Below are 25,095 nucleotides of genomic sequence, written 5' to 3' on the forward strand. Positions count from 1 at the left end.
CAGATAATAATGTTTCACTATCAGTGTGGCACAATATTCAGATGCCAGTCAGTCATGGCACAGCACCGATCCAGGCGTGCCGGCCATAACGCTGATATTACAGACTGGAAATGTCAAAACCTTTACTGATATTTTTAAAGCTGTAAAACCAGACAGTAAAAAAAATGAAGTCAGAGGCCTGAAGGCTACGGGGACCACGCTCAGGAGCGATACTCCGCAACAACATCAGAGGTAACCCGCAGCTTCTACGGAACCGCATGCAGCAGAAGAGGACGTAAGGAGGTTACCATACATCAATGACGTAGATTGGATATAAAAGTATTGCTGCATTGGTTACATTGGTCCTGTATGTTACATAGTTACATAGATAGTGAGGTTGAAAAGAGGCAAAACGCCCATCGGGTTCAACCTGTATTCTGTGTTAAGTTGTTCATATTACAGGTTGGGTATCGTATCCCTTATCAAAAATGCTTGGGACCAGAAGTATTTTGGATATGGGATTTTTCCGTATTTTGGAATAATTGCATACCATAATGAGATATCACGGCGATGGGACCCAAGTCTAAGCACAGAATGCGTTTATATTTCATATACACCTTATACACACAGCCTGCAGGTCATTTTAGCCAATAATTTTAATAACTTTGTGTAGTCAACAAAGTTTGTTTACATTGTGCCATCAGAAAACAAAGGTTTCACTATCTCACTCCCACTCAAAAAATTCCGTATTTCGGAATATTCCGTATTTTGAAATATTTGGATATGGGATACTCAACCTGTATAAAGCACCCGCTGATGTAATGGTTTAGTACCAGTTGACAACTATGATTCTACCACTCCCAGATCAGTGCCGTAACTAGGCATTTTAGCGCTGTGTGCAAGAAATGACATTGGCGCCCCCCCACATGTAAGACAGGGGCAGTGCGTGCCGTAGGCGCGCAAAAAATATATAGGGGCGTGGCTTCATTGGGAAGGGGCGTGGCCGCAAAATAGAAATTAATACTACGGTGCACAGTAGTCTCCATTATTCAAATTACGCTGCACAGTAGCGCCACTACACCAGGTAGAGCCCCTTTTATACATTCCAGCAGACAGCGTCCCCCTTTTTACACATTACAGCAGACAGTCCCCCTTTTTACACATTGCGGCAGCCAGGCCCCTTTTTTACACATTACGGCAGCTAGTCCCCCTTTTTACACATTACAGCAGGCAGTCCCCCTTTTTACACATTACAGCAGACAGTCCCCCTTTTTACACATTAACGCAGCCAAGCCCCCTTTTTACACATTACGGCAGCCAGTCTCCCTTTTTACACATTGCGGCAGCCAGTCCCCTTTTTTACACATTGCGGCAGCCAGGCCCCCTTTTTACACATTGCGGCAGCCAGGCCCCATTTTCTCTATCGTCCTAGTGGATGCTGGGGTTCCTGAAAGGACCATGGGGAATAGCGGCTCCGCAGGAGACAGGGCACAAAAAGTAAAGCTTTAGGATCAGGTGGTGTGCACTGGCTCCTCCCCCTATGACCCTCCTCCAAGCCTCAGTTAGATTTTTGTGCCCGGCCGAGAAGGGTGCAATCTAGGTGGCTCTCCTAAAGAGCTGCTTAGAAAAGTTTAGCTTAGGTTTTTTATTTTACAGTGAGTCCTGCTGGCAACAGGATCACTGCAACGAGGGACTTAGGGGAGAAGAAGTGAACTCACCTGCGTGCAGGATGGATTGGCTTCTTTGGCTACTGGACATTAGCTCCAGAGGGACGATCACAGGTACAGCCTGGATGGTCACCGGAGCCTCGCCGCCGGCCCCCTTGCAGATGCTGAAACGAGAAGAGGTCCAGAATCGGCGGCAGAAGACTCCTCAGTCTTCTTAAGGTAGCGCACAGCACTGCAGCTGTGCGCCATTTCCTCTCAGCACACTTCACACGGCAGTCACTGAGGGTGCAGGGCGCTGGGAGGGGGGCGCCCTGGGAGGCAAATGAAAACCTTTTTTGGCTAAAAATACCTCACATATAGCCTCCGGGGGCTATATGGAGATATTTAACCCCTGCCAGAATCCATTAAAGAGCGGGAGACGAGCCCGCCGAAAAAGGGGCGGGGCCTATCTCCTCAGCACACAGCACCATTTTCCCTCACAGAAAGGCTGGAGGGAAGGCTCCCAGGCTCTCCCCTGCACTGCACTACAGAAACAGGGTTAAAACAGAGAGGGGGGGCACTAATTTGGCGTTAGAAATATATAAAAGATGCTATAAGGGAAAACACTTATATAAGGTTGTCCCTATATAATTATAGCGTTTTTGGTGTGTGCTGGCAAACTCTCCCTCTGTCTCTCCAAAGGGCTAGTGGGTCCTGTCCTCTATCAGAGCATTCCCTGTGTGTGTGCTGTGTGTCGGTACGTGTGTGTCGACATGTATGAGGACGATGTTGGTGAGGAGGCGGAGCAATTGCCTGTAATGGTGATGTCACTCTCTAGGGAGTCGACACCGGAATGGATGGCTTATTTAGGGAATTACGTGATAATGTCAACACGCTGCAAGGTCGGTTGACGACATGAGACGGCCGACAAACAATTAGTACCGGTCCAGACGTCTCAGAAACACCGTCAGGGGTTTTAAAACGCCCGTTTACTTTAGTTGGTCGACACAGACACGGACACTGAATCCAGTGTCGACGGTGAATAAACAAACGTATTCCTTATTAGGGCCACACGTTAAGGGCAATGAAGGAGGTGTTACATATTTCTGATACTACAAGTACCACAAAAGAGGGTATTATGTGGGATGTGAAAAAAACTACCGTAGTTTTTCCTGAATCAGATAAATTAAATGAAGTGTGTGATGATGCGTGGGTTCCCCCCGATAGAAAATTATGGGCGGTATACCCTTTCCCGCCAGAAGTTAGGGCGCGTTGGGAAACACCCCTTAGGGTGGATAAGGCGCTCACACGCTTATCAAAACAAGTGGCGGTACCGTCTATAGATAGGGCCGTCCTCAAGGAGCCAGCTGACAGGAGGCTGGAAAATATCATAAAAAGTATATACACACATACTGGTGTTATACTGCGACCAGCGATCGCCTCAGCCTGGATGTGCAGAGCTGGGGTGGCTTGGTCGGATTCCCTGACTAAAAATATTGATACCCTTGACAGGGACAGTATTTTATTGACTATAGAGCATTTAAAGGATGCATTTTCTATATATGCGAGATGCACAGAGGGATATTTGCACTCTGGCATCAAGAGTAAGTGCGATGTCCATATCTGCCAGAAGATGTTTATGGACACGACAGTGGTCAGGTGATGCAGATTCCAAACGGCACAAAGGTGTATTGCCGTATAAAGGAAGAGGAGTTATTTGGGATCGGTCCATCGGACCTGGTGGCCACGGCAACTGCTGGAAAATCCACCGTTTTTACCCTAAGTCACATCTCTGCAGAAAAAGACACCGTCTTTTCAGCCTCAGTCCTTTCGTCCCTATAAGAGTCATATCTGCCCAGGGATAGAGGAAAGGGAAGAAGACTGCAGCAGGCAGCCCATTCCCAGGAACAGAAGCGTTCCACCGCTTCTGCCAAGCTCTCAGCATGACGCTGGGACCGTACAGGACCCCTGGATCCTACATGTAGTATCCCAGGGGTACAGATTGGAATGTCGAGACGTTTCCCCTTCGCAGGCTCCTGAAGTCTGGTTTACCAAGGTCTCCCTCCGACAAGGAGGCAGTATGGGAAACAATTCACAAGCTGTATTCCCAGCAGGTGATAATCAAATTACCCCTCCTACAACAAGAAAAGGGGTATTATTCCACATTATATTGTGGTACTGAAGCCAGAAGGCTAGGTGAGACCTATTCTAAATCTAAAAAAATTTGAACACTTACAAAGGTTCAAAGCAAGATGGAGTCACTCAGAGCAGTGTCCCGAGACATCAGGGATGCTTACCTCCATGTCCAAAATTTGCCCTTCTCACTAAGGGTACCTCAGGTTCGTGGTACAGAACTGTCACTATCAGTTTCAGACGCTGCCGTTTGGATTGTCCACGGCACCCCGGGTCTTTACCAAGGTAATGGCCGAAATGATGATTCTTCTTCGAAGAAAAGGCGTCTTAATTATCCCTTACTTGGACGATCTCCTGATAAGGGCAAAGTCCAGGGAACAGTTGGAGGTCGGAGTAGCACTATCTCGGATACTGCTACAACAGCACGGGTGGATTCTAAATATTCCAAAATCGCAGCTGATCCCGACGACAAGTCTGCTGTGCCTAGGGATGATTCTGGACACAGTCCAGAAAAAGGTGTTTCTCCTGGAAGAGAAAGCCAGGGAGTTATCCGAGCTAGTCAGGAACCTCCTAAAATCAGTGCATCATTGCACAAGGGTCCTGGTAAAGATGGTGACTTCCTACGAAGCAATTCCATTCGGCAGATTTCACGCAAGAATTTTTCAGTGGGATCTGCTGGACAAATGGTCCGGATCGCATCTTCAGATGCATCAGCGGATAACCCTATATCCAAGGACAAGGGTGTCTCTCCTGTGGTGGTTACAGAGTGCTCATCTTCTAGAGGGCCGCAGATTCGGCATTCAGGATTGGATGCTGGTGACCACGGAGGCCAGCCCGAGAGGCTGGGGAGCAGTCACACAAGGAAAAAATTTCCAGGGAGTGTGATCAAGTCTGGAGACTTTTCTCCACATAAATATACTGGAGCTAAGGGTAAATTTATAATACTCTAAGCTTAGCAAGACCTCTGCTTCAAGGTCAGCCGGTATTGATCCAGTGGGAAAAACATCACGGCAGTCGCCCACGTAAATAGACAGGGCGACACAAGAAGCAGGAGGGCAATGGCAAAAACTACAAGGACTTTTCGCTGGGCGGAAAATCATGTGATAGCACTGTCAGCAGCGTTTCATTCCGGGAATGGAAACTGGGAAGCAGACTTCCTCAGCAGGCACGACCTCCACCCGGCAGAGTGGAAACTTCATCGGGAAGTTTTCCACATGATTGTAAACCGTTGGGAAATACCAAAGGTGGACATGATGGCGTCCCGTCTGAACAAAAAACGGGACAGGTATTGCGCCAGGTTAAGAGACCCTCAGGCAATAGCTGTGGACGTTCTGGTAACACCATGGATGTACCAGTCGGTGTATGTGTTCCATTCTCTGCTTCTCATACCTAAGGTACTGAGACTTATAAGACGTAGAGGAGTAAGAACTATACTCATGGCTCCGGATTGGCCAAGAAGGACTTGGTACCCGGAACTTCAAGAGATGCTCACAGAGGACTTATGGCCTCTGCCGCTAAGAAGGGACTTGTTTCAGCAAGTACCATGTCTGTTCCAAGACTTACCGCAGCTGCGTTTGACGGCATGGCGGTGGAACGCCGGATCCTAAGGGAAAAAGGCATTCCGGAAGAGGTCATTCCTACCCTGGTCAAAGCCAGAAAGGAGGTGACCGCACAACATTATCACCACATGTGGCAAAAATATGTTGCGTGGTGTGAGGCCAGAAAGGCCCCACGAAGAAATTTCAACTCGGTCGATTCCTGCATTTCCTGCAAACAGGAGTGTCTATGGGCCTCAAATTGGGGTCCATTAAGGTTCAAATTTCGGCCTTGTCGATTTTCTTCCAGAAAGAAGTGGCTTCAGTTCCTGAAGTCCAGAAGTTGTCAAGGGAGTATTGCATATACAACCCCCTTTTGTGCCTCCAGTGGCACTGTGGGATCTCAACGTAGTTCTGGGATTCCTCAAATCACATTGGTTTAAAACCAGTCAAATCTGTGGATTTGAAGCATCTCACATGAAAAGTGACCATGCTCTTGGCCCTGGCCTGGACCAGGCGAGTGTCAAATTGGTGGTTTTTTTCTCAAAAAAGCCCATATCTGGTTGTCCATTTGGACAGGGCAGAGCTGCGGACTCGTCCCCAGTTCTCTCCCTAAGGTGGTGTCAGTGTTTCACCTGAACCAGCTTATTTTGGTGCCTTGCGCCTACTAGGGACTTGGAGGACTCCAGGTTGCTAGATGTTGTCAGGGCCCTGTAAATATAGGTTCCAGGACGGCTGGAGTCAGGAAAACTGACTTGCTGTTATCCTGTATGCACCCAACAAACTGGGTGCTCTTGCTTCTAAGCAGACTATTGCTAGTTGGATGTGTAATACAATTCAGCTTGCACATTCTGTGGCAGGCCTGCCACAGCCAAAATATGTAAATGCCCATTCCACAAGGAAGGTGGGCTTATCTTGGGCGGCTGCCCGAGGGGTCTCGGCTTTACAACTTTGCCGAGCGGCTATTTAGTCAGGGGCAAACACGTTGGTAAAATCCTACAAATTTGATACCCTGGCTAAGGAGGACCTGGAGTTCTCTCATTCGGTGCTGCAGAGTCATCCGCACTCTCCCGCCCGTTTGGGAGCTTTGGTATTATCCCCATGGTCCTTTCAGGAACCCCAGCATCCACTAGGACGATAGAGAAAATAAGAATTTACTTACCGATAATTCTATTTCTCGGAGTCCGTAGTGGATGCTGGGCGCCCATCCCAAGTGCGGATTATCTGCAATACTTGTACATAGTTACAAAAATCGGGTTATTATTGTTGTGAGCCATCTTTTCAGAGGCTCCGCTGTTATCATACTGTTAACTGGGTTCAGATCACAGGTTGTACAGTGTGATTGGTGTGGCTGGTATGAGTCTTACCCGGGATTCAAAATCCTTCCTTATTGTGTACGCTCGTCCGGGCACAGTATCCTAACTGAGGCTTGGAGGAGGGTCATAGGGGGAGGAGCCAGTGCACACCACCTGATCCTAAAGCTTTACTTTTTGTGCCCTGTCTCCTGCGGAGCCGCTATTCCCCATGGTCCTTTCAGGAACCCCAGCATCCACTACGGACTCCGAGAAATAGAATTATCGGTAAGTAAATTCTTATTTTTACACATTACGGCAGCTAGTCCCCCTTTTTACACATTACAGCAGACAGTCCCCCTTTTTACACATTGCGGCAGCCAGGCCCCCTTTTTACACATTACGGCAGCCAGTCCCCCTTTTTACACATTACAGCAGGCAGTCCCCCTTTTTACACATTACAGCAGACAGTCCCCCTTTTTACACATTATGGCAGCTAGTCCCCCTTTTTACACATTGCGGCAGCCAGTCCCCCTTTTTACACATTGCGGCAGCCAGTCCCCCTTTTTACACTTTGCGGCAGCCAGTCCCCCTTTTTACACATTGCGGCAGGCAGTCCCCCTTTTTACACATTGCGGCAGGCAGTCTCCCTTTTTACACATTGCGGCAGCCAGGCCCCCTTTTTACACATTATGGCAGACGGTGTCCAGTGGCGGTTCTTGCCACGGGCAAGCAGGACTTTTGCCCGGGGCGCCGCCTTCCGGAGGGCGCTGGCGCCATCCGGAGGGCGCCGCACCGTGGCAAGATCCGCCACTGCTGCCCGCTGTGTCCCCCGTCCGCCTCCGCTGCCCGCTGCCGTCCCCGTCCTCGGCGCCTCCTGTGAAGGGAACTAGACGCTATGCGTCTAGTTTCCCTTCGTGGAGAGTAACTGCTGAGCGGTGCGCGATGACGTCATCGCGCACCGCACAGCAAAGGTCCTCTCCACGAAGGGAACTAGACGCATAGCGTCTAGTTTCTCTTCGTGGAGAGGACCTTTTGCTGTGCGGTGCGCGATGACGTCATCGCGCACCGCTCAGCATTCAAGCGGCGCTTTCAATGTACAGGGGGCGTCACTCACCACGCCCCCTGTATTAGGCCACGCCCCTTTCCTGCCCGGGGCGCTCTGCGCCCTTGAACCGGCCCTGACGGTGTCCCAGAGAGAGAGAGAGAGAGAGAAAGAAAGAAAGAGAGATACTTACCATCTGGCAGTCAGGCTCCTCGTGCAGCTCCCTCGGTGCAGGCAGGTGAGAAGGAGGAGGAGGGAGGGGGAGCAGGGAGCCGCAGCAGCGCTATTTCATTGGTAGTAAGCGCCGCTGCAGCAGCCCCCTCTCCTTCTGTATTGGCTGCCTGGCACTGCTGTGGATGCTGGGATGGAGGAACCGCATCCCAGCATCTACAGCAGCGCCGGGCAGCCAATACGGAAGGAAAGGGGAGTGCTGCAGCGGCGCTTACTACCAATGAAATAGCGCTGCTGCGGCTCCAGTCCCCCTCCCTCCTCCTCCTTCTCCGCTGCCCAGCGCTGCTCTCCTCCCCAGTGCGGCGCACGGCGCAGACTTCAGAGGCGGCATGTAATGAGTCAATTTGACAGTCAATTTGACTCATTACATGCCGCTGGCCGTGCGCCCTCAGGGCAACTGCGCTGTGTGCCAAGCCCACTTGGCACACACGTAGTTACGGCCCTGTCCCAGATATTAATGTCACTATGCTAAATGCTATAGCCCTGGATACGTTTTCCAGTTAAAAATGTGTCTAACCCGTTTTTAAATGCATTTAGAGTCTGCCGTTATTACCTTCTCCGGCAGGGAGTTCCAAATCTTTATTGCCTTTACTGCGAAGACCCCTTTCCTACGTTGTGTACGGAATTTTCTCTCCTCTAGCCTCCGCGAGTGCCCGCGTGTCCTATACAGAGTTCTTTTAATAAACAGATACATATTAATACAGCTTTCCTCACTACTACCTCTATTTGACCTATTAAGACTCCCCCCCCACCGATGTCAGTATCCTCCCTTATGCTATGGACATCATTTTCTATATACCGTATTGTTGAGACGTATTCGTCTTTATGTTCTAGGTGTGCGCGTTGGAGGAGAGAGAAAACTTTTGATGTCATGTTAGTAAAGGCAACAAACCGCAGCTGCAGATAAAATATAGAAGACTAAATAGGGTAACACAGAATACTTACAATTTTCAGATGGGACAGAAGCCTCATGACATCAGCCATGTCTGCTAATATGAGCAGGCGGGTGACAGCAGACAGCAGCGCCCGGGCTGCCCGCACCATTGTGCCACGCTTTACCGATGAGCAGGGGTCATCTGCAAACTCCGAAGAGGCAATCCGCATGGTATCTCCTGGAATGAAGAGAAGAAGAGGTGACATATCTGGAACAAGCAATATTCCTATATCACCGGCAGGAGCTCGCCTATGGCGGAATCACTTATATATACATACAATACCCAGGACAAGCAATATTCCTATATCACCGGCAGGAGCTCGCCTATGGCAGAATCACTTATATATACATATCCGGAACAAGCAATATTCCTATATCACCGGCAGGAGCTCGCCTATGGCGGAATCACTTATATATACATATCCGGAACAAGCAATATTCCTATATCACCGTCAGGGGCTCGCCTATGGCAGAATCACTTATATATACATATCCGGAACAAGCAATATTCCTATATCACCAGCAGTGGCTCGCCTATGGCAGAATCACTTATATATACATATCCGGAACAAGCAATATTCCTATATCACCGTCAGGGGCTCGCCTATGGCAGAATCACTTATATATACATATCCGGAACAAGCAATATTCCTATATCACCAGCAGGGGCTCGCCTATGGCAGAATCACTTATATATACATATCTGGAACAAGCAATATTCCTATATCACCGGCAGGAGCTCGCCTATGGCAGAATCACTTATATATACATATCCGGAACAAGCAATATTCCTACATCACCGGCAGGAGCTCGCCTGTGGCAGAATCACTTATATATACATATCCGGAACAAGCAATATTCCTATATCACCGGCAGGCGCACGGTATCCGTTCAGATGGTCGACCATGTTATGGTCGACAGTCATTAGGTCGACCACTATTAGTCGACATTTACATGGTCGACATGGACACATGGTCGACACATGAAAATGGTCGACACATGAAAGGTCGACACATGAAAAGGTCGACATGAGTTTTTTAACTTTTTTTCTTTTGGGGAACTTTTCCATACTTTACGATCCACGTGGACTACGATTGGAACGGTAATCTGTGCCGAGCGAAGCGGTACCGGAGCGAAGGCACCATGCCCGAAGCATGGCGAGCGAAGCGAGCCATGTGAGGGGACGCGGTGCACTAACTGGGGATCCCAGTCACATTACGCAAAAAACGACACCAAAAAAAGTAAAAAAACTCATGTCGACCTTTTCATGTGTCGACCTTTCATGTGTCCACCATTTTCATGTGTCGACCATGTGTCCATGTCGACCATGTCAATGTCGACCAATAGTGGTCGACCTAATGACTGTCGACCATAACATGGTCGACCATTCATACCGGAACCCAGGCGCACGCCTATGGCAAAATCACTTATATATACATATCCGGAACAAGCAATATTCCTATATCACCGGCAGGCGCACGCCTATGGCAGAATCACTTATATATACATATCCGGAACAAGCAGTATTCCTATATCACCGGCAGGCGCTCGCCTATGGCAGAATCACTTATATATACATATCCGGAACAAGCAATATTCCTATATCACCGGCAGGCGCACGCCTATGGCAGAATCACTTATATATACATATCCGGAACAAGCAATATTCCTATATCACCGGCAGGGGCTCGCCTATGGCAGAATCACTTATATATACATATCCGGAACAAGCAATATTCCTATATCACCGGCAGGGGCTCGCCTATGGCAGAATCACTTATATATACATATCCGGAACAAGCAATATTCCTATATCACCGGCAGGGGCTCGCCTATGGCAGAATCACTTATATATACATATCCGGAACAAGCAATATTCCTATATCACCAGCAGGGGCTCGCCTATGGCGGAATCACTTATATATACATATCCGGAACAAGCAATATTCCTATATCACCGGCAGGGGCTCGCCTATGGCAGAATCACTCATATATACATATCCAGAACAAGCAATATTCCTATATCACCGGCAGGGGCTCGCATATGGCAGAATCACTTATATATACATATCCGGAACAAGCAATATTCCTACATCACCGGCAGGAGCTCGCCTATGGCAGAATCACTTATATATACATATCCGGAACAAGCAATATTCCTATATCACCGGCAGGCGCTCACCTATGGCAGAATCACTTATATATACATATCCGGAACAAGCAATATTCTTATATCACCGGCAGGCGCACGCCTATGGCAGAATCACTTATATATACATATCCGGAACAAGCAATATTCCTATATCACCGGCAGGGGCTCGCCTATGGCAGAATTACTTATATATACATATCCGGAACAAGCAATATTCCTATATCACCGGCAGGGGCTCGCCTATGGCAGAATCACTTATATATACATATCCGGAACAAGCAATATGCCTATATCACCAGCAGGGGCTCGCGTATGGCGGAATAACTTATATATACATATCCGGAACAAGCAATATTCCTATATCACCGGCAGGGGCTCGCATATGGCGGAATCACTTATATATACATATCCGGAACAAGCAATATTCCTACATCACCGGCAGGAGCTCGCCTATGGCAGAATCACTTATATATACATATCCGGAACAAGCAATATTCCTATATCACCGGCAGGCGCTCACCTATGGCAGAATCACTTATATATACATATCCGGAACAAGCAATATTCCTACATCACCGGCAGGAGCTCGCCTATGGCAGAATCACTTATATATACATATCCGGAACAAGCAATATTCTTATATCACCGGCAGGCGCTCGCCTATGGCAGAATCACTTATATATACATATCCGGAACAAGCAATATTCCTACATCACCGGCAGGAGCTCGCCTATGGCAGAATCACTTATATATACATATCCGGAACAAGCAATATTCCTATATCACCGGCAGGGGCTCGCATATGGCGGAATCACTTATATATACATATCCGGAACAAGCAATATTCCTACATCACCGGCAGGAGCTCGCCTATGGCAGAATCACTTATATATACATATCCGGAACAAGCAATATTCCTATATCACCAGCAGGCACTCGCCTATGGCAGAATCACTTATATATACATATCCGGAACAAGCAATATTCCTATATCACCGGCAGGAGCTCGCCTATGGCAGAATCACTTATATATACATATCCGGAACAAGCAATATTCCTATATCACCGGCAGGCACTCGCCTATGGCAGAATCACTTATATATACATATCCGGAACAAGCAATATTCCTACATCACCGGCAGGAGCTCGCCTATCCGGAACAAGCAATATGCCTATATCACCAGCAGGGGCTCGCCTATGGCGGAATAACTTATATATACATATCCGGAACAAGCAATATTCCTACATCACCGGCAGGAGCTCGCCTATGGCGGAATAACTTATATATACATATCCGGAACAAGCAATATTCTTATATCACCGGCAGGCGCTCGCCTATGGCAGAATCACTTATATATACATATCCGGAACAAGCAATATTCCTACATCACCGGCAGGAGCTCGCCTATGGCAGAATCACTTATATATACATATCCGGAACAAGCAATATTCCTATATCACCGGCAGAGGCTCGCATATGGCGGAATCACTTATATATACATATCCGGAACAAGCAATATTCCTACATTACCGGCAGGAGCTCGCCTATGGCAGAATCACTTATATATACATTTCCGGAACAAGCAATATTCCTATATCACCAGCAGGCACTCGCCTATGGCAGAATCATTTATATATACATATCCGGAACAAGCAATATTCCTATATCACCGGCAGGAGCTCGCCTATGGCAGAATCACTTATATATACATATCCGGAACAAGCAATATTCCTATATCACCGGCAGGCACTCGCCTATGGCGGAATCACTTATATATACATATCCGGAACAAGCAATATTCCTACATCACCGGCAGGAGCTCGCCTATGGCAGAATCACTTATATATACATATCCGGAACAAGCAATATTCCTATATCACCGGCAGGGGCTCGCATATGGCGGAATCACTTATATATACATATCCGGAACAAGCAATATTCCTACATCACCGGCAGGAGCTCGCCTATGGCAGAATCACTTATATATACATATCCGGAACAAGCAATATTCCTATATCACCAGCAGGCACTCGCCTATGGCAGAATCACTTATATATACATATCCGGAACAAGCAATATTCCTATATCACCGGCAGGAGCTCGCCTATGGCGGAATCACTTATATATACATATCCGGAACAAGCAATATTCTTATATCACCGGCAGGCGCTCGCCTATGGCAGAATCACTTATATATACATATCCGGAACAAGCAATATTCCTATATCACCGGCAGGAGCTCGCCTATGGCAGAATCACTTATATATACATATCCGGAACAAGCAATATTCCTATATCACCGGCAGGAGCTCGCCTATGGCAGAATCACTTATATATACATATCCGGAACAAGCAATATTCCTATATCACCGGCAGGAGCTCGCCTATGGCAGAATCACTTATATATACATACAGTATCCGGAACAAGCAATATTCCTATATCACCGGCAGGCACTTGCCTATGGCTGAATCCAATTCAGATGCCAATCCATCACAGCAACTCTGAGGTGTGGGGAACGGGGGGGATTGCAGAATAAAAGTGCAGCCGGCATATCTGCAGCGACTTACTCTGTCATCAATTTTTCCAGCACCTTGTTGTATCTAAGCCGTGGAGGGTGTATAAACCTGTATTGCTCTACTGTACATCAACAGAACATATATATATATATATATATATCTGTCACTTAAGACTCCTATTCATTCTTGGTGACAGAGACTTCTCCTCGGTGATTAAGCCCAGCGGTGCCCGAGACTCTCAATTTCTCTAGCTGGTTACATTTATCATATACGGCAGATTAATAACTGATTTTGTGTTTGCAGTCAGTATGAAATGGGTTTCTCCATAAATATTGATCCCACACTGCTTGGTGTCTATGTAATAATTAGCACATGTGTAGAGTATTGTGTGTCATTCATTTTTCAATATTGTAATGTCTGTGCTTTGCCCCTGTCATACCGGTGTCTTTGTAATTTTGCTTATAAATTGGAAAATCGATAAAACAATATGTTATGAGAAATAGGGCAGCTGTGCACACAAAGGACAAGAAATGTATTTACATTTAAATGTTACCCTAATGTTACCCTAAGTAACTTTGTTGGCGTTTTATATGAATGTTTTGTCAAAACAAACTTAAGTCTGTAAAAAGATCCTGTAGTAAGTCTACAAACTAGCGGATCTAGCCACGGGCAAGCAGGACTTTTGCCCGGGGCGCCGCCTCCCGGAGGGCGCAGGGCGCCATCCGGAGGGCGCCGCACCAGGGCAAGATCTGCTGCTGCTGTGCCCCCTACCCGTCTAGTTTCCCTTCGTGGAGAGGTCCTTTACTGTGTGTGTGTTGCGCGATGACGTCATCGTGCACCGCACAGCAAAGGTCCTCTCCACGAAGGGAACTAGACGCTACGCGTCTAGTTTCCCTTCGTGGAGAGGACCTTTGCTGTGCGGTGCGCGATGACGTCATCGCGCACCGCACATTTCAGAGCGCTACAGTAGTCTGTATTTCCGCCCGGGGCGCACAGAGCCCCAGAACCGGCCCTGTCTACAATATACTGTATTATGTTTACTTTTTAGATGTCGGTATTTTGACCGTCGGCCAATGGTTGTTGGTATTTTGACCGTAGGTAAATTGACCGCATCCCTCTATTTATCTATCTACTGTATAAGAGGAGGATGGTAAGTCAGTGTTGTATCTACCATAGGTGCACGTGGGCCTGTGGGTTCAGGGGAGCTTTGCTACACTCATCCTGCACAAAGGACCAGCCACTGTGGGAACCCGTGGATGCCCCCCCTCTCTATACTCACCGGCGGTGCCATGGTTACGGTAATATATTTTGAAGGATAGATCCGCACAGGAGCTAGCTACTGTAAGACTCTGACACTGTGCCAGAGTCTCCGCTGTCTTCTGTGCATTCTACATCTTTCCAAACATATCGTCGCTTGACCAAGAATGGAGGAGGGGCGCAGTTCAGTCAGGGAGGACTCATGTGGCCGGATTAAGTGTCACATGTGCCTGGCTGGGGCTTAAAATGATGAAAGGCCTATAGAGAAGTGGAGAAGGTGTGACCAGTGATGTGTGGGTGTGGCCAGTGCATTGTGGGCGTGGCCAGTACCATATGTACATCCCGCACACTGTCAGCCCAAATGTCTCCCTAAACATGCAAAAATTGAAGTGCCATTAATTTGTGTGGAAAATAGAAATACAATTTGAATACTTATGATTTATGGTTGGCTGTGTGGGTGCAGGTCATCGTCATGCTGTCATAATGATGGGCCTATTTTAAGTGGAAACCTGTGACTATAGTCCCATCCTCCCAATTGGCAATCTATCTCTGCCCACTGCATATTGTTTCCAGATTTTAGGAATGTGTGGCTACATGTGCAGTTATTATTAATATATGATATGCTGAATTTTCTAATAGTTTCTGTCACCCAAGGTAAAAACTCAGCTCTTCGCCCTCTCCACATCCCCCAGTAGATCATAGCCACCCTCTACCTAATTGACTGACATATAATGCAGAGAACATCACAGCGACCACTATATAATGCAGAGAACATCACAGTGGCCCCCATGTAATGCAGAGAGCAGCAGTGACCACCATATAATACAGAGCACATCAGTGACTGCCATATAACACAAGTGCATCAGTGACTGCCATATTGCACAAGTGCATCAGTGACTGCCATATTGCACAAGTGCATCAGTGACTGCCATATAACACAAGTGCATCAGTGACTGTCATATAACACAAGTGCATCAGTGACTGCCATATTACACAAGTGCATCAGTGACTGCCATACAACACAAGTGCATCAGTGACTGCCATATAACACAAGTGCATCAGTGACTGCCATATAACACAAGTGCATCAGTGACTGCCATATAACACAAGTGCATCAGTGACTGCCATATAACACAAGTGCATCAGTGACTGCCATATAACACAAGTGCATCAGTGACTGCCATGTAACACAGAGAGCATCAATTACTGCCATATAATGCAGAGCACATCAATGACCACCATATAACACAGTGAATATTAGTGACCACCATATAATATAAAGAACATCAGTGACTGCCGTATAATACAAAGAGCATCAGTGACTGCCGTATAATACAGAGAGCATCACAGTGAATACAGAGAGCACCAGTGACTGACATATAATACAGAGAACATCACAGTGAATACAGAGAGCACCAGAGACTGACATACTGTATAATATAGAGAACATTAGTGATTGCCCTATAATACAAGATCATCAGCTACTGCCATATAATACAGATAGCATTACAGTGACCCCAACCCCCTTAGTCTTAATATTACACACCATAAACTATACACCCCCCCTATCCTTTATCCATGTCATGTACACCATAAATACTCATTTGAAGGGACTTGCAGCTGCAATAAAAAAAAATATGTGCAGCAATTCCAACTATTAAAGTCCCAATCTGGAACTTTTCATGGAACTTCCAGATCAGTGTTTCTCAAACTTGGTCATCACAAACCCTAAGAATGCATGATAATGTATGATTCAAGGAATCCTCAGGAATAATTAGCACTAGTCAATTAACACCCCTGTGCTCCAGCTAGATGATCTGGAAAACATGCAATGTGTAGGGTTCCATGAGGGCCGGATTTAAAAAACACTGTTTTCGATGATCCTGATAAAGTTTTTCCTTTTTGTTTTTATCTCCATACATCTGGGTGCAAGATGGGTTCTAATGTGGCCCCACAATATACAGTACAATTGTGTATGCTGTATGTTTGATGTGGAGTAAGACATATTTTTTTCAGATTCTATCATTTCATGCAATTCTATCATTTTCTTTTAGAAAACATTTACCGAAGTGATTTTTTTTTCCCCGGCAGGTAATTAATTCAGTTTTTGCTTTTATAATAAATAATCCCAATCTCAGTGACAGTCTGGTAACATTTTCATTTACCATAAGCTCAGAAACAGTAAATTTTTTGGATATAAAGATGATGAGGGAGGGTTCTGAGATCTCCACTTCATTAAATTCTAAACCAGTAGGCCGGAATATTTTCCTGTCACTACAAAGTTTCCACCCCACACCACTAGAAATAGGTCTTCTCTGTTCTCACTTAGTGCGTGTTAGGTGCATTACCAGTGACCCTACAGTGGCAGAATTGCTAATTAATTTAAAGATTGAAGACATTTGTGAGGAGTATGAGCAAAAATTTTTGAAAATACCAAAGAGCCCAATTAACTCCTAGGTAACACTCTGATTTGCTCCCCACCTGTAAACCCCACTCGTGGGACCAGTTGGGTCCTGTACATCTATTAGTGTCATAATGTAAGTTTACAAATACAACATTTGGAAGGCAGTAAACTTGTTCCCGAGGAACTCCAATATATTCTCTCTTTTTTTATTAAATAAGAATTATACTTCTTTGAAAGTGGACTTTTTGAAGTGAATTTAGGACCATATTGTGTGACACTATAGTTAAAGTATATACACTGTAGTATGTAAAAAAATTATTTTATTTGCTATTTTTAAAAATATATATTTGTTTTTTGATACCGTATGTATTAATTAGTTGCACTTCATTATATAAAATCCCCCGACTTGGGTCCTAAATGCCTAAATTACGAATAATATAAATGCATACTGGCATGTAGTGGTTGAAATGACTGACGTAAGATATCTCTAGTACACGGTGTGCATGAAAGTTTTTGTTATTTTTTTATTAGCTTTGAAAATGGTTTTGTGGTATAACAACAAATTACCTGCAAGTAGCGTCATTCTCTCTCTCTCTGAGAAGGTCGATTAAAACAACTTAGGTTAAAGAAACTATTTTTATTTTTATATAAAAGTGATATATGGCTTCCTGCTTTAATAACATATAGATTTTAATTATATTTTAAGTCGTTTTCATATGTTGACTCCTGGAAAAAAATCTCTTTTGAATTCTTACAACTGCGGAGCTGCAGGCAATACACAGCATTAGCCTTAAAAAAATAAAAAATATAAAAATCGATTTTCTACACCATATAATTAAATTAAAATTTCTAGACCATATAATTACATTCCCAGCTCTATGAAAAGTGAGCAACATAAAACGACACCTTCAGAAATTCTGATTGACAGGGTAAGTAATATGTTATACTTCTCTGGATTATGCAGTAAAGCAGGCCAGAGATTTTTATCTTGTTTTGGCTTTGCTACATTGAAACGGACATTTTATCCATGTCACCGTTTAATCCTGTATTTAAACACTGTCAAATATTCCATATTCCAACTTTATCCTATCAGGACAGTTGTACTGGTCTCTGTGTAAATCCGGAATCTCCAGTACACTCTGTTAGAGTAGACAAATTATACGTCAAGATGGCTCACAGCCCCAACAAAAACTTTTGTACTGCAGATTCTCACATGTTGCAGCTGACGGTGCACTGCCACTTGCTATTTGTACCCGGAATTGTGGCAGATCCTCACATGTTGCAGCTGAAGGTGCCCTGCCACCTGTTATCTGTACCGGGTATTGTGGCAGATCCTCACATGTTGCAGCTGACGGTGCACTGCCACTTGCTATTTGTACCCGGAATTGTGGCAGATCCTCACATGTTGCAGCTGAAGGTGCCCTGCGACCTGTTATCTGTACCGGGTATTGTGGCAAATCCTCACATGTTGCAGCTGACGGTGAACTGCCACCTGCTACCTGTATCGGGGGTATTGCGGCAGATCCTCACATGTTGCAACTGACGGTGCACTGCCACCTGCTATCTGTACCTAGTATTGTGACAGATCCTCACATGTTGCAGATGACGGTGCACTGTCACCTGCTATCTGTACCTAGCACTGTGACAGATCCTCACATGTTGCAGCTGACAGTGCACTGTCACCTGCTATCTGTACCTAATATTGTGACAGATCCTCACATGTTGCAGCTGACAGTGCACTGTCACCTGCTATCTGTACCTGGTATTGTGACAGATCCTCACATGTTGCAGCTGACGGTGAGCTGCCACCTGCTATCTGTATTGGGTATTGCCGCAGATCCTCACATGTTGCAGCTGACGGTGCACTGCCACACTAAAAGATTGCAGTGCCTGAGTCTATGGTTTAACAAGACTAAAAATAAAACATATAATGTTTTGTCGAGGAAAACAGGGGAGCAATACTAGGTGTACATTCGCTTCTATAAAGGAGTTGTGTAATGCTCCTAAATAATTAACTGGTAAGAAAAGAAAAATATCTCTTTGAAAAAGTCACACGTAGCCGTGACGAAACGCGTCAGCACTCCGCCCACTGTTGCCGTAAGCAAGTCAAAGGTGGACATCACAGACACCAGCCACGCGGCTTAAAAACTACAAGCAGCTTCAAGCACGGCATGGGAGACGGGTAGCAAATCCCTCTCCAGCTTGTTCCTTCGACCGCAACATTTCACATCATCCTGCGGGACCATATTCTCCGCCACATCCAGCAGCTGCACAATCTGATTCCTGGCGCTCTCCGCATGCCACCAGCACCAACAGCTCTATCCATCATCTGCCTCTGCACGGCATGGATGCAGCGGTATAAGGCACCATCACCGCATGTGGTTTACTTCAGATCAGCGGCTTATTCACAATCAGCCCACGCCATGCACCACCAACTTGGACTCGGTAATTATACACAGCCACTTCCATCTCAGTGGCTAAATACAGTCAATAATTGCTTTTTTATCTCAGCAATTTTAAGTGAATGCCAATATAATCAGATCCGGAGACACCCAGCTGTACACCTGATCTAACTTTCATCACACAACCCGATTGATGTATGGATTTGGTTATAGAATAGTAAGATGCATTGATACTAATTGTCACAAATTGATAACAGTAACTTTAAACAGTATAAATTGATACAAAGATGCTTTTTGTTTACAACAAATTGAACATAACAGTGTATGCAACTATTTGCTACAAATTAGCTGAATTGCCACAGATTTATTGCCATATAATACATATGTTATGCATTTAGTGATATAGTACTCACACTTGTTTTTAATAAATAAAATTTTATTATTAGCTTCTGGACTTCTTTGGCTGATATATTTCAGGCTTGCAATATATACGGTGCACTGCCACCTGCTATCTCTACCCGGTATTGTGGCAGATCCTTACATGTTGCAGCTGACGGTGCACTGCCACCTGCTATATCTACCCGGTATTGTGGCAGATCCTCACATTTGCAGCTGAAGGTACACTGCCACCTGTTATCTGTATCGGGTATTGTGGCAGATCCTCACATGTTGCAGCTGAAGGTGCACTGCCACCTGTTATCTGTATTGGGTATTGTGGCAGATCCTCACATGTTGCAGCTGATGGTGCACTGCCATCTGCTATCTGTACCTGGCATTGCAGCAGATTCTCACATGTTGCAGCTGATGGTGCACTGCCACTTGCTATCTCTACCAGGGGTATTGCGGCAGATCCTCATGTGTTGCATCTGATGGTGCACTGCCACCTTCTATCTATACCTAGTATTGTGATAGATCATCACATGCTGCAGCTGATGGTGCACTGTCACCTGCTATCTGTACCTAGTACTGTAACAGATCCTGACATGTTGCAGCTGACGGTGCAGTGCCACCTGCTATCTGTACCTGGTATTGCAGCAGATCCTCACATGTTGCAGCTGACGGTGCACTGACACCTGCTATCTGCACTTGGTATTGCAGCAGATCCTCACATGTTGCAGCTGACGGGGCGCTGCCACCTGCCATTTGTGCCGGGTATTGTGGCAGATCCTCACATGATGCAGCTGACGGTGCCCTGTCACCCGCTATCTGTACCAGATATTGTGGCAGATCCTCACATGTTGCAGCTGACGGTGCACTGCCACCTGCTATCTGTACCTGGTATTGCAGCAGATCCTCACATGTTGCAGCTGACGGCGCGCTGCCACCTGCCATTTGTGCCGGGTATTGTGGCAGATCCTCACATGATGCAGCTGACGGTGCCCTGTCACCCGCTATCTGTACCAGGTATTGTGACGGAAGAGTTTTACCTCCGAGCAGGTGCTCTCTGCTGCTCTCACATTTCAGCTGCAGGATTTTCTACCACATCAATTCATGTTAATGCACAGAAAGGTCAGCTGACATTTACTACTATCTGCCTGAATGAGTTCCGAGGCTTCCAAGGAAACTAGTGCCTGGCATTTAGCAAAGTGCGGTAATAGCGGGTCTTACTCATATCTGCAGGAAACGGTGTGCCCTGTACAATGTGTTCTGTGTGGTGATGCTGTAATCAGGGGTATTGTACAGCTGGCTTCTAGACTAACTAGACTATAACAAGAGATTTTCATTACACTAAGGGGTCTATTCACTATGCTTTGGAGAGAGATAAAGTCGAAGGAGATAAAGTACCAGCCAATCATCTTCTAACTGCCAAGTCACAGGCTGGGTTTGAAAAATGACAAGAGCTGGTTGGCTGGTACATTATCTCCGTCCACTTTATCTTCATCCAAGGCTTAGTAAATAGACCCCTAAATCCAAGCTCTATTCCTCTGATTGTCTGTATTACATTTCACATAATGACTGACAAACCTCCGAGAATCTGGGGTGACCCCCAGAATAAGAGTAGACAACCCTTCTGCATTCCGTCTCTTCTATAGTGAAGTGGGTGGGACCATGATGACGCGTTTCACTGTGAACCACATTGCCGTGGCCACGCATCCTGGACAGAACAAAGCCAATTGGTCGGGGTGAATGAAAATTGGTTGGGTTTGTTGGCCAATATATTTGCAAATAGTCGAAGATCAAAATATTGATTGGACGCTGGTTGGTACAGTCCAAAGCATATTTGCGTGGTTTGGGTATAGCAGTAGATTGAACCAAGTTTTACAGTAGTTTGGATCGATGAGTCCAGTTACAGTTGGGAGATACTGTACCATTGCCAGCTACTAGCGTTGGGTTTGAGTGGCTTCAATGTGTGACAGAGTTCTGAGTCTCTCGTGTGCTTATATACTGTAGGTTCCAAGAGGACAAACACTGGGTCAGATTCAGACCTGATCGCAGCAGCAAATTTGTTAGCTAATGGGCAAAACCATGTTCACTGCAGGGGGCAGGGGGGGGGGGGGGGGGCAGATATAACATGTGCAGAGAGAGTTAGATTTGGGTGGGGTGTGTTCAAACGGAAATCTAAATTGCAGTGTAAAAATAAAGCAGCCAGTATTTACCCTGCACAGAAACAAAATAACTCACCCAAATCTAACTCTCTCTGCACATGTTACATTTGCCCCACCTGCAGTGCACATGGTTTTCCCCATTGGCTAACAATTTTGCTGCTGCGATCAGGTCTGAATTAGGCCCACTGTTAGATGTGGTGGATCTATCTCGGTGAGGGTTAAAGATTGCATTGAAAAATCCAATTGCCAAGACCAGACCCCTGCATACATTGACCCACGAAGGGGAAGATGTCACCAGTCTTCTAAAGAGTAGAGAGGTTCCCCATAGCAACAAACACCCTTATAGCCTGTTATCAGTAGATATGTTTAGACAGAATGTAATGATTCACAGTAAGTAGTTACATGATGGGGCAGATGTATTAAGCCTGGAGAAGTGATAAAGAGATGATAAGTGGAAGGTGACAATGCACCAGCCAATCAGCTCCTAACGGTCAATTTACATATTGGAGCTGATTGGCTGGTGCGTTATCACCTTGCACTTATCACTGCTTTATCACTTCTCCAGGCTTAATACATCTGCCCCAGCGGATTGTTGCTTATATATATTGTAACCAGAGGCGTTTTATATCTGGACATGTGCTATGTTTTTTTTGCCTTCGCTGCAGAATAACTGACTTGTCTTCCCTGCAGCTTTCTGCGGCTGACAGTCCGGGGAGTATATAACGTTACATGGAGGAAATACAGAGACAAAAAAATAAAACAGAGAGTTCAGAAGACGTCAATAACTCCTCAATTCTTCGGGTCGAGTTCTCGATCCTTAATGCTATAAACTTCAGTCTTTATTTCAAAGAACCTGGGCTCTAAATTGCTGTGATAAGGAGTTACTGGGCTGGAGCTTTCTGTGACTCTGCGTGTCTATTTATTCCTGTCTTCTTATTACTAACACAGTATTAATGTACTACCGCTACAAGCCGAGGACAAAATATAAAGTTGTGTTTTTTCTCCCAAAACTGGAAAGGCCGGGGAGAGAGAATAAAGCAGTTTTATTGTGAGAACAAGTACACGGATGGGAAATAGCGAGATATGAAAACAAAGCAATATAAAACATGAAATACACATTGCAGGGAGCAGAATACCATCCCCACACAAAGCAGGCTTTCACTCAAAAGAAATAAGATTATTATTATTTTATTTGCCATCTACAGTATTAAACCTATATATGACAAAACTGTGTGTGTATGTGTGTGTGTGTATTTATATATATATATATTTATATATATAACACAATATTGTGACAAATGAGAGCGACTGGGGCAGATGTATTAGGCAACATAACTAATAATAAATGGTCTGAAAAAAACGCTGTAGTTTTATATATATATACTAGGTGCTTCATCGCGCCCTACGGGCGCTCTTCACACCGTCGCGAGGGGCTACGCCCCCTTAACCCTTGCATGCCTTTCTGGGGTTTAATATTTGTATTATATGGAGTATTACCTGCATTCCTTTGTTAGTGGTTAAATATTGCACAATGAAAGGGCGTGCGATGGTGAAGGAGGCGCAGCCCCTTGCGATGGCGTGAACAGCACCTGCAGGGCACGATGTACAGAATGTAGCGGATGCGGGGGGGACTGCGGATGGTGTCTGTAGATGCTGCGGGTGGAGGGGAGGCAGAAGTGGGGGTGGGGCCCGGATGGGGAAGGTTCGGGAGGTGCTGCGCGTGGGGGAGGGGCAGAGGAGTGGGGGATGCAGATGGGGGAGGCACTGCAGGTGGGGGAGGGGCAGGGGTGCCACGGGTGGGAGAGGGGCAGGTGTGGGGATGTTGTGGATGGATGAAGGGTTCCGGAGGTGCTGTGGGATGGGAAGGGACGGGAGTGCCGGTGGTGGGGTAGGGGACCGCAGGCACCATGGGTAGGGTAGGGGCAGGTACGGGTGTTGCGGCGGATGGGAAAGGAGGTCCGGAGGTGCTGCAGGTGGTGGAGGGGCAGGTGCGGGGGTGCCATTGGTGGGGAAGGGGTGGGTGAAGGGGGGACCACCGCTGATGGAGGAGGGTGTCTGCAGATGCTGCGGGTGGAGGGGGGCAGGTGTGGGGGGAGACATATAAGGGGGTGAATGGTGGAAGGGGCCTGGAGGTGCTGTGGGTGGTGAAGGGGTGGAGGAGTGGGAGCCACGGGTGGTGTAGGGGGTCTGGAGGCACAGCATGTGGGGGAGGGGTGGAGTGCCGCATGTGGTGGAGGGGAAGGTGCGGAGGTGTGGTGCATTGGGGAGAGGTCTGGAGGCGCTGCGGGTACTGTACATGCCATAAAAGGTAGTTGGAGGGTATGCAGTAACAGGGCCAGGACAGGGGTGACAGGGTCAGTACAGGGGTGACGGTGCCAGGACAGGGGTGACGGTGCCAGGACAGGGGTGACGGGGCCAGGACAGGGGTGACGGGGCCAGGACAGAAATGATAGGGACAGGATAGGGGTGACAGGGCCAGGGTAGGGGCGGCAGGACCAGGACAGGGGTGACGGGGCCAGTATAGGGTTGACAGGGCAAGCACAGGGGTGACAGGGCCAGGATAGGGGTAACAGGGCCAGCATAAGGGTGACAGGGCCAGGATAAGGGTGAAAGGGCCAGGATAAGGGTGAAAGGGCCAGGATAAGGGTGAAAGGGCCAGGATAAGGGTGGCAGGGCAAGGCCAGGGGTGACAGGGACATGACAGAACACAGGGCACGGGAGAGATTGGTATTAGGGACAAAACAGTGGTGACAGTGTCTTACCGGAGTCACTGCTGCTGGCTGCTGCTGTTCCACTCCAACCTGTTGGGATCTGCTGCTGCTGGAGACTTGGCATGGCTGACTCTCTCAGGCTGGAGTTCTGCTTCTTCTGCCCGTCCGTATCCCTCCCCCCCCTCCTCAGTCACACACCGCAGACCTCGCGCAGCTGCCGGGCACTGTGGTAAGGTGAGACTGGAAATGACTGGTTAGCCCCCAGGAGATGCTGCGGCTGGAGGGAGGAGGGGGTCATAGCATGCACGTG

The 25,095-nt window shown here is 46.7% G+C and overlaps 1 protein-coding gene across 6 annotated transcripts in view; it reads right to left on the reverse strand.

Annotated features, from left to right (window-relative positions):
- CTNNA2 (catenin alpha 2) overlaps positions 1-25,095 on the reverse strand; it is a 2,737,142-nt gene that overhangs the window by 1,941,756 nt on the left and 770,291 nt on the right. For all 6 annotated transcript variants that reach the window (XM_063925313.1, XM_063925315.1, XM_063925316.1 and 3 more), the window contains one exon: positions 8,807-8,973. In XM_063925313.1, the coding sequence (XP_063781383.1) occupies positions 8,807-8,973 (167 nt within the window). The remainder of the gene's footprint in view (positions 1-8,806; positions 8,974-25,095) is intronic.

Source organism: Pseudophryne corroboree, chromosome 1 (genome assembly GCF_028390025.1).
Source record: "Pseudophryne corroboree isolate aPseCor3 chromosome 1, aPseCor3.hap2, whole genome shotgun sequence".
In the NCBI taxonomy this organism is placed as follows: Eukaryota; Metazoa; Chordata; class Amphibia; order Anura; family Myobatrachidae; genus Pseudophryne; species Pseudophryne corroboree.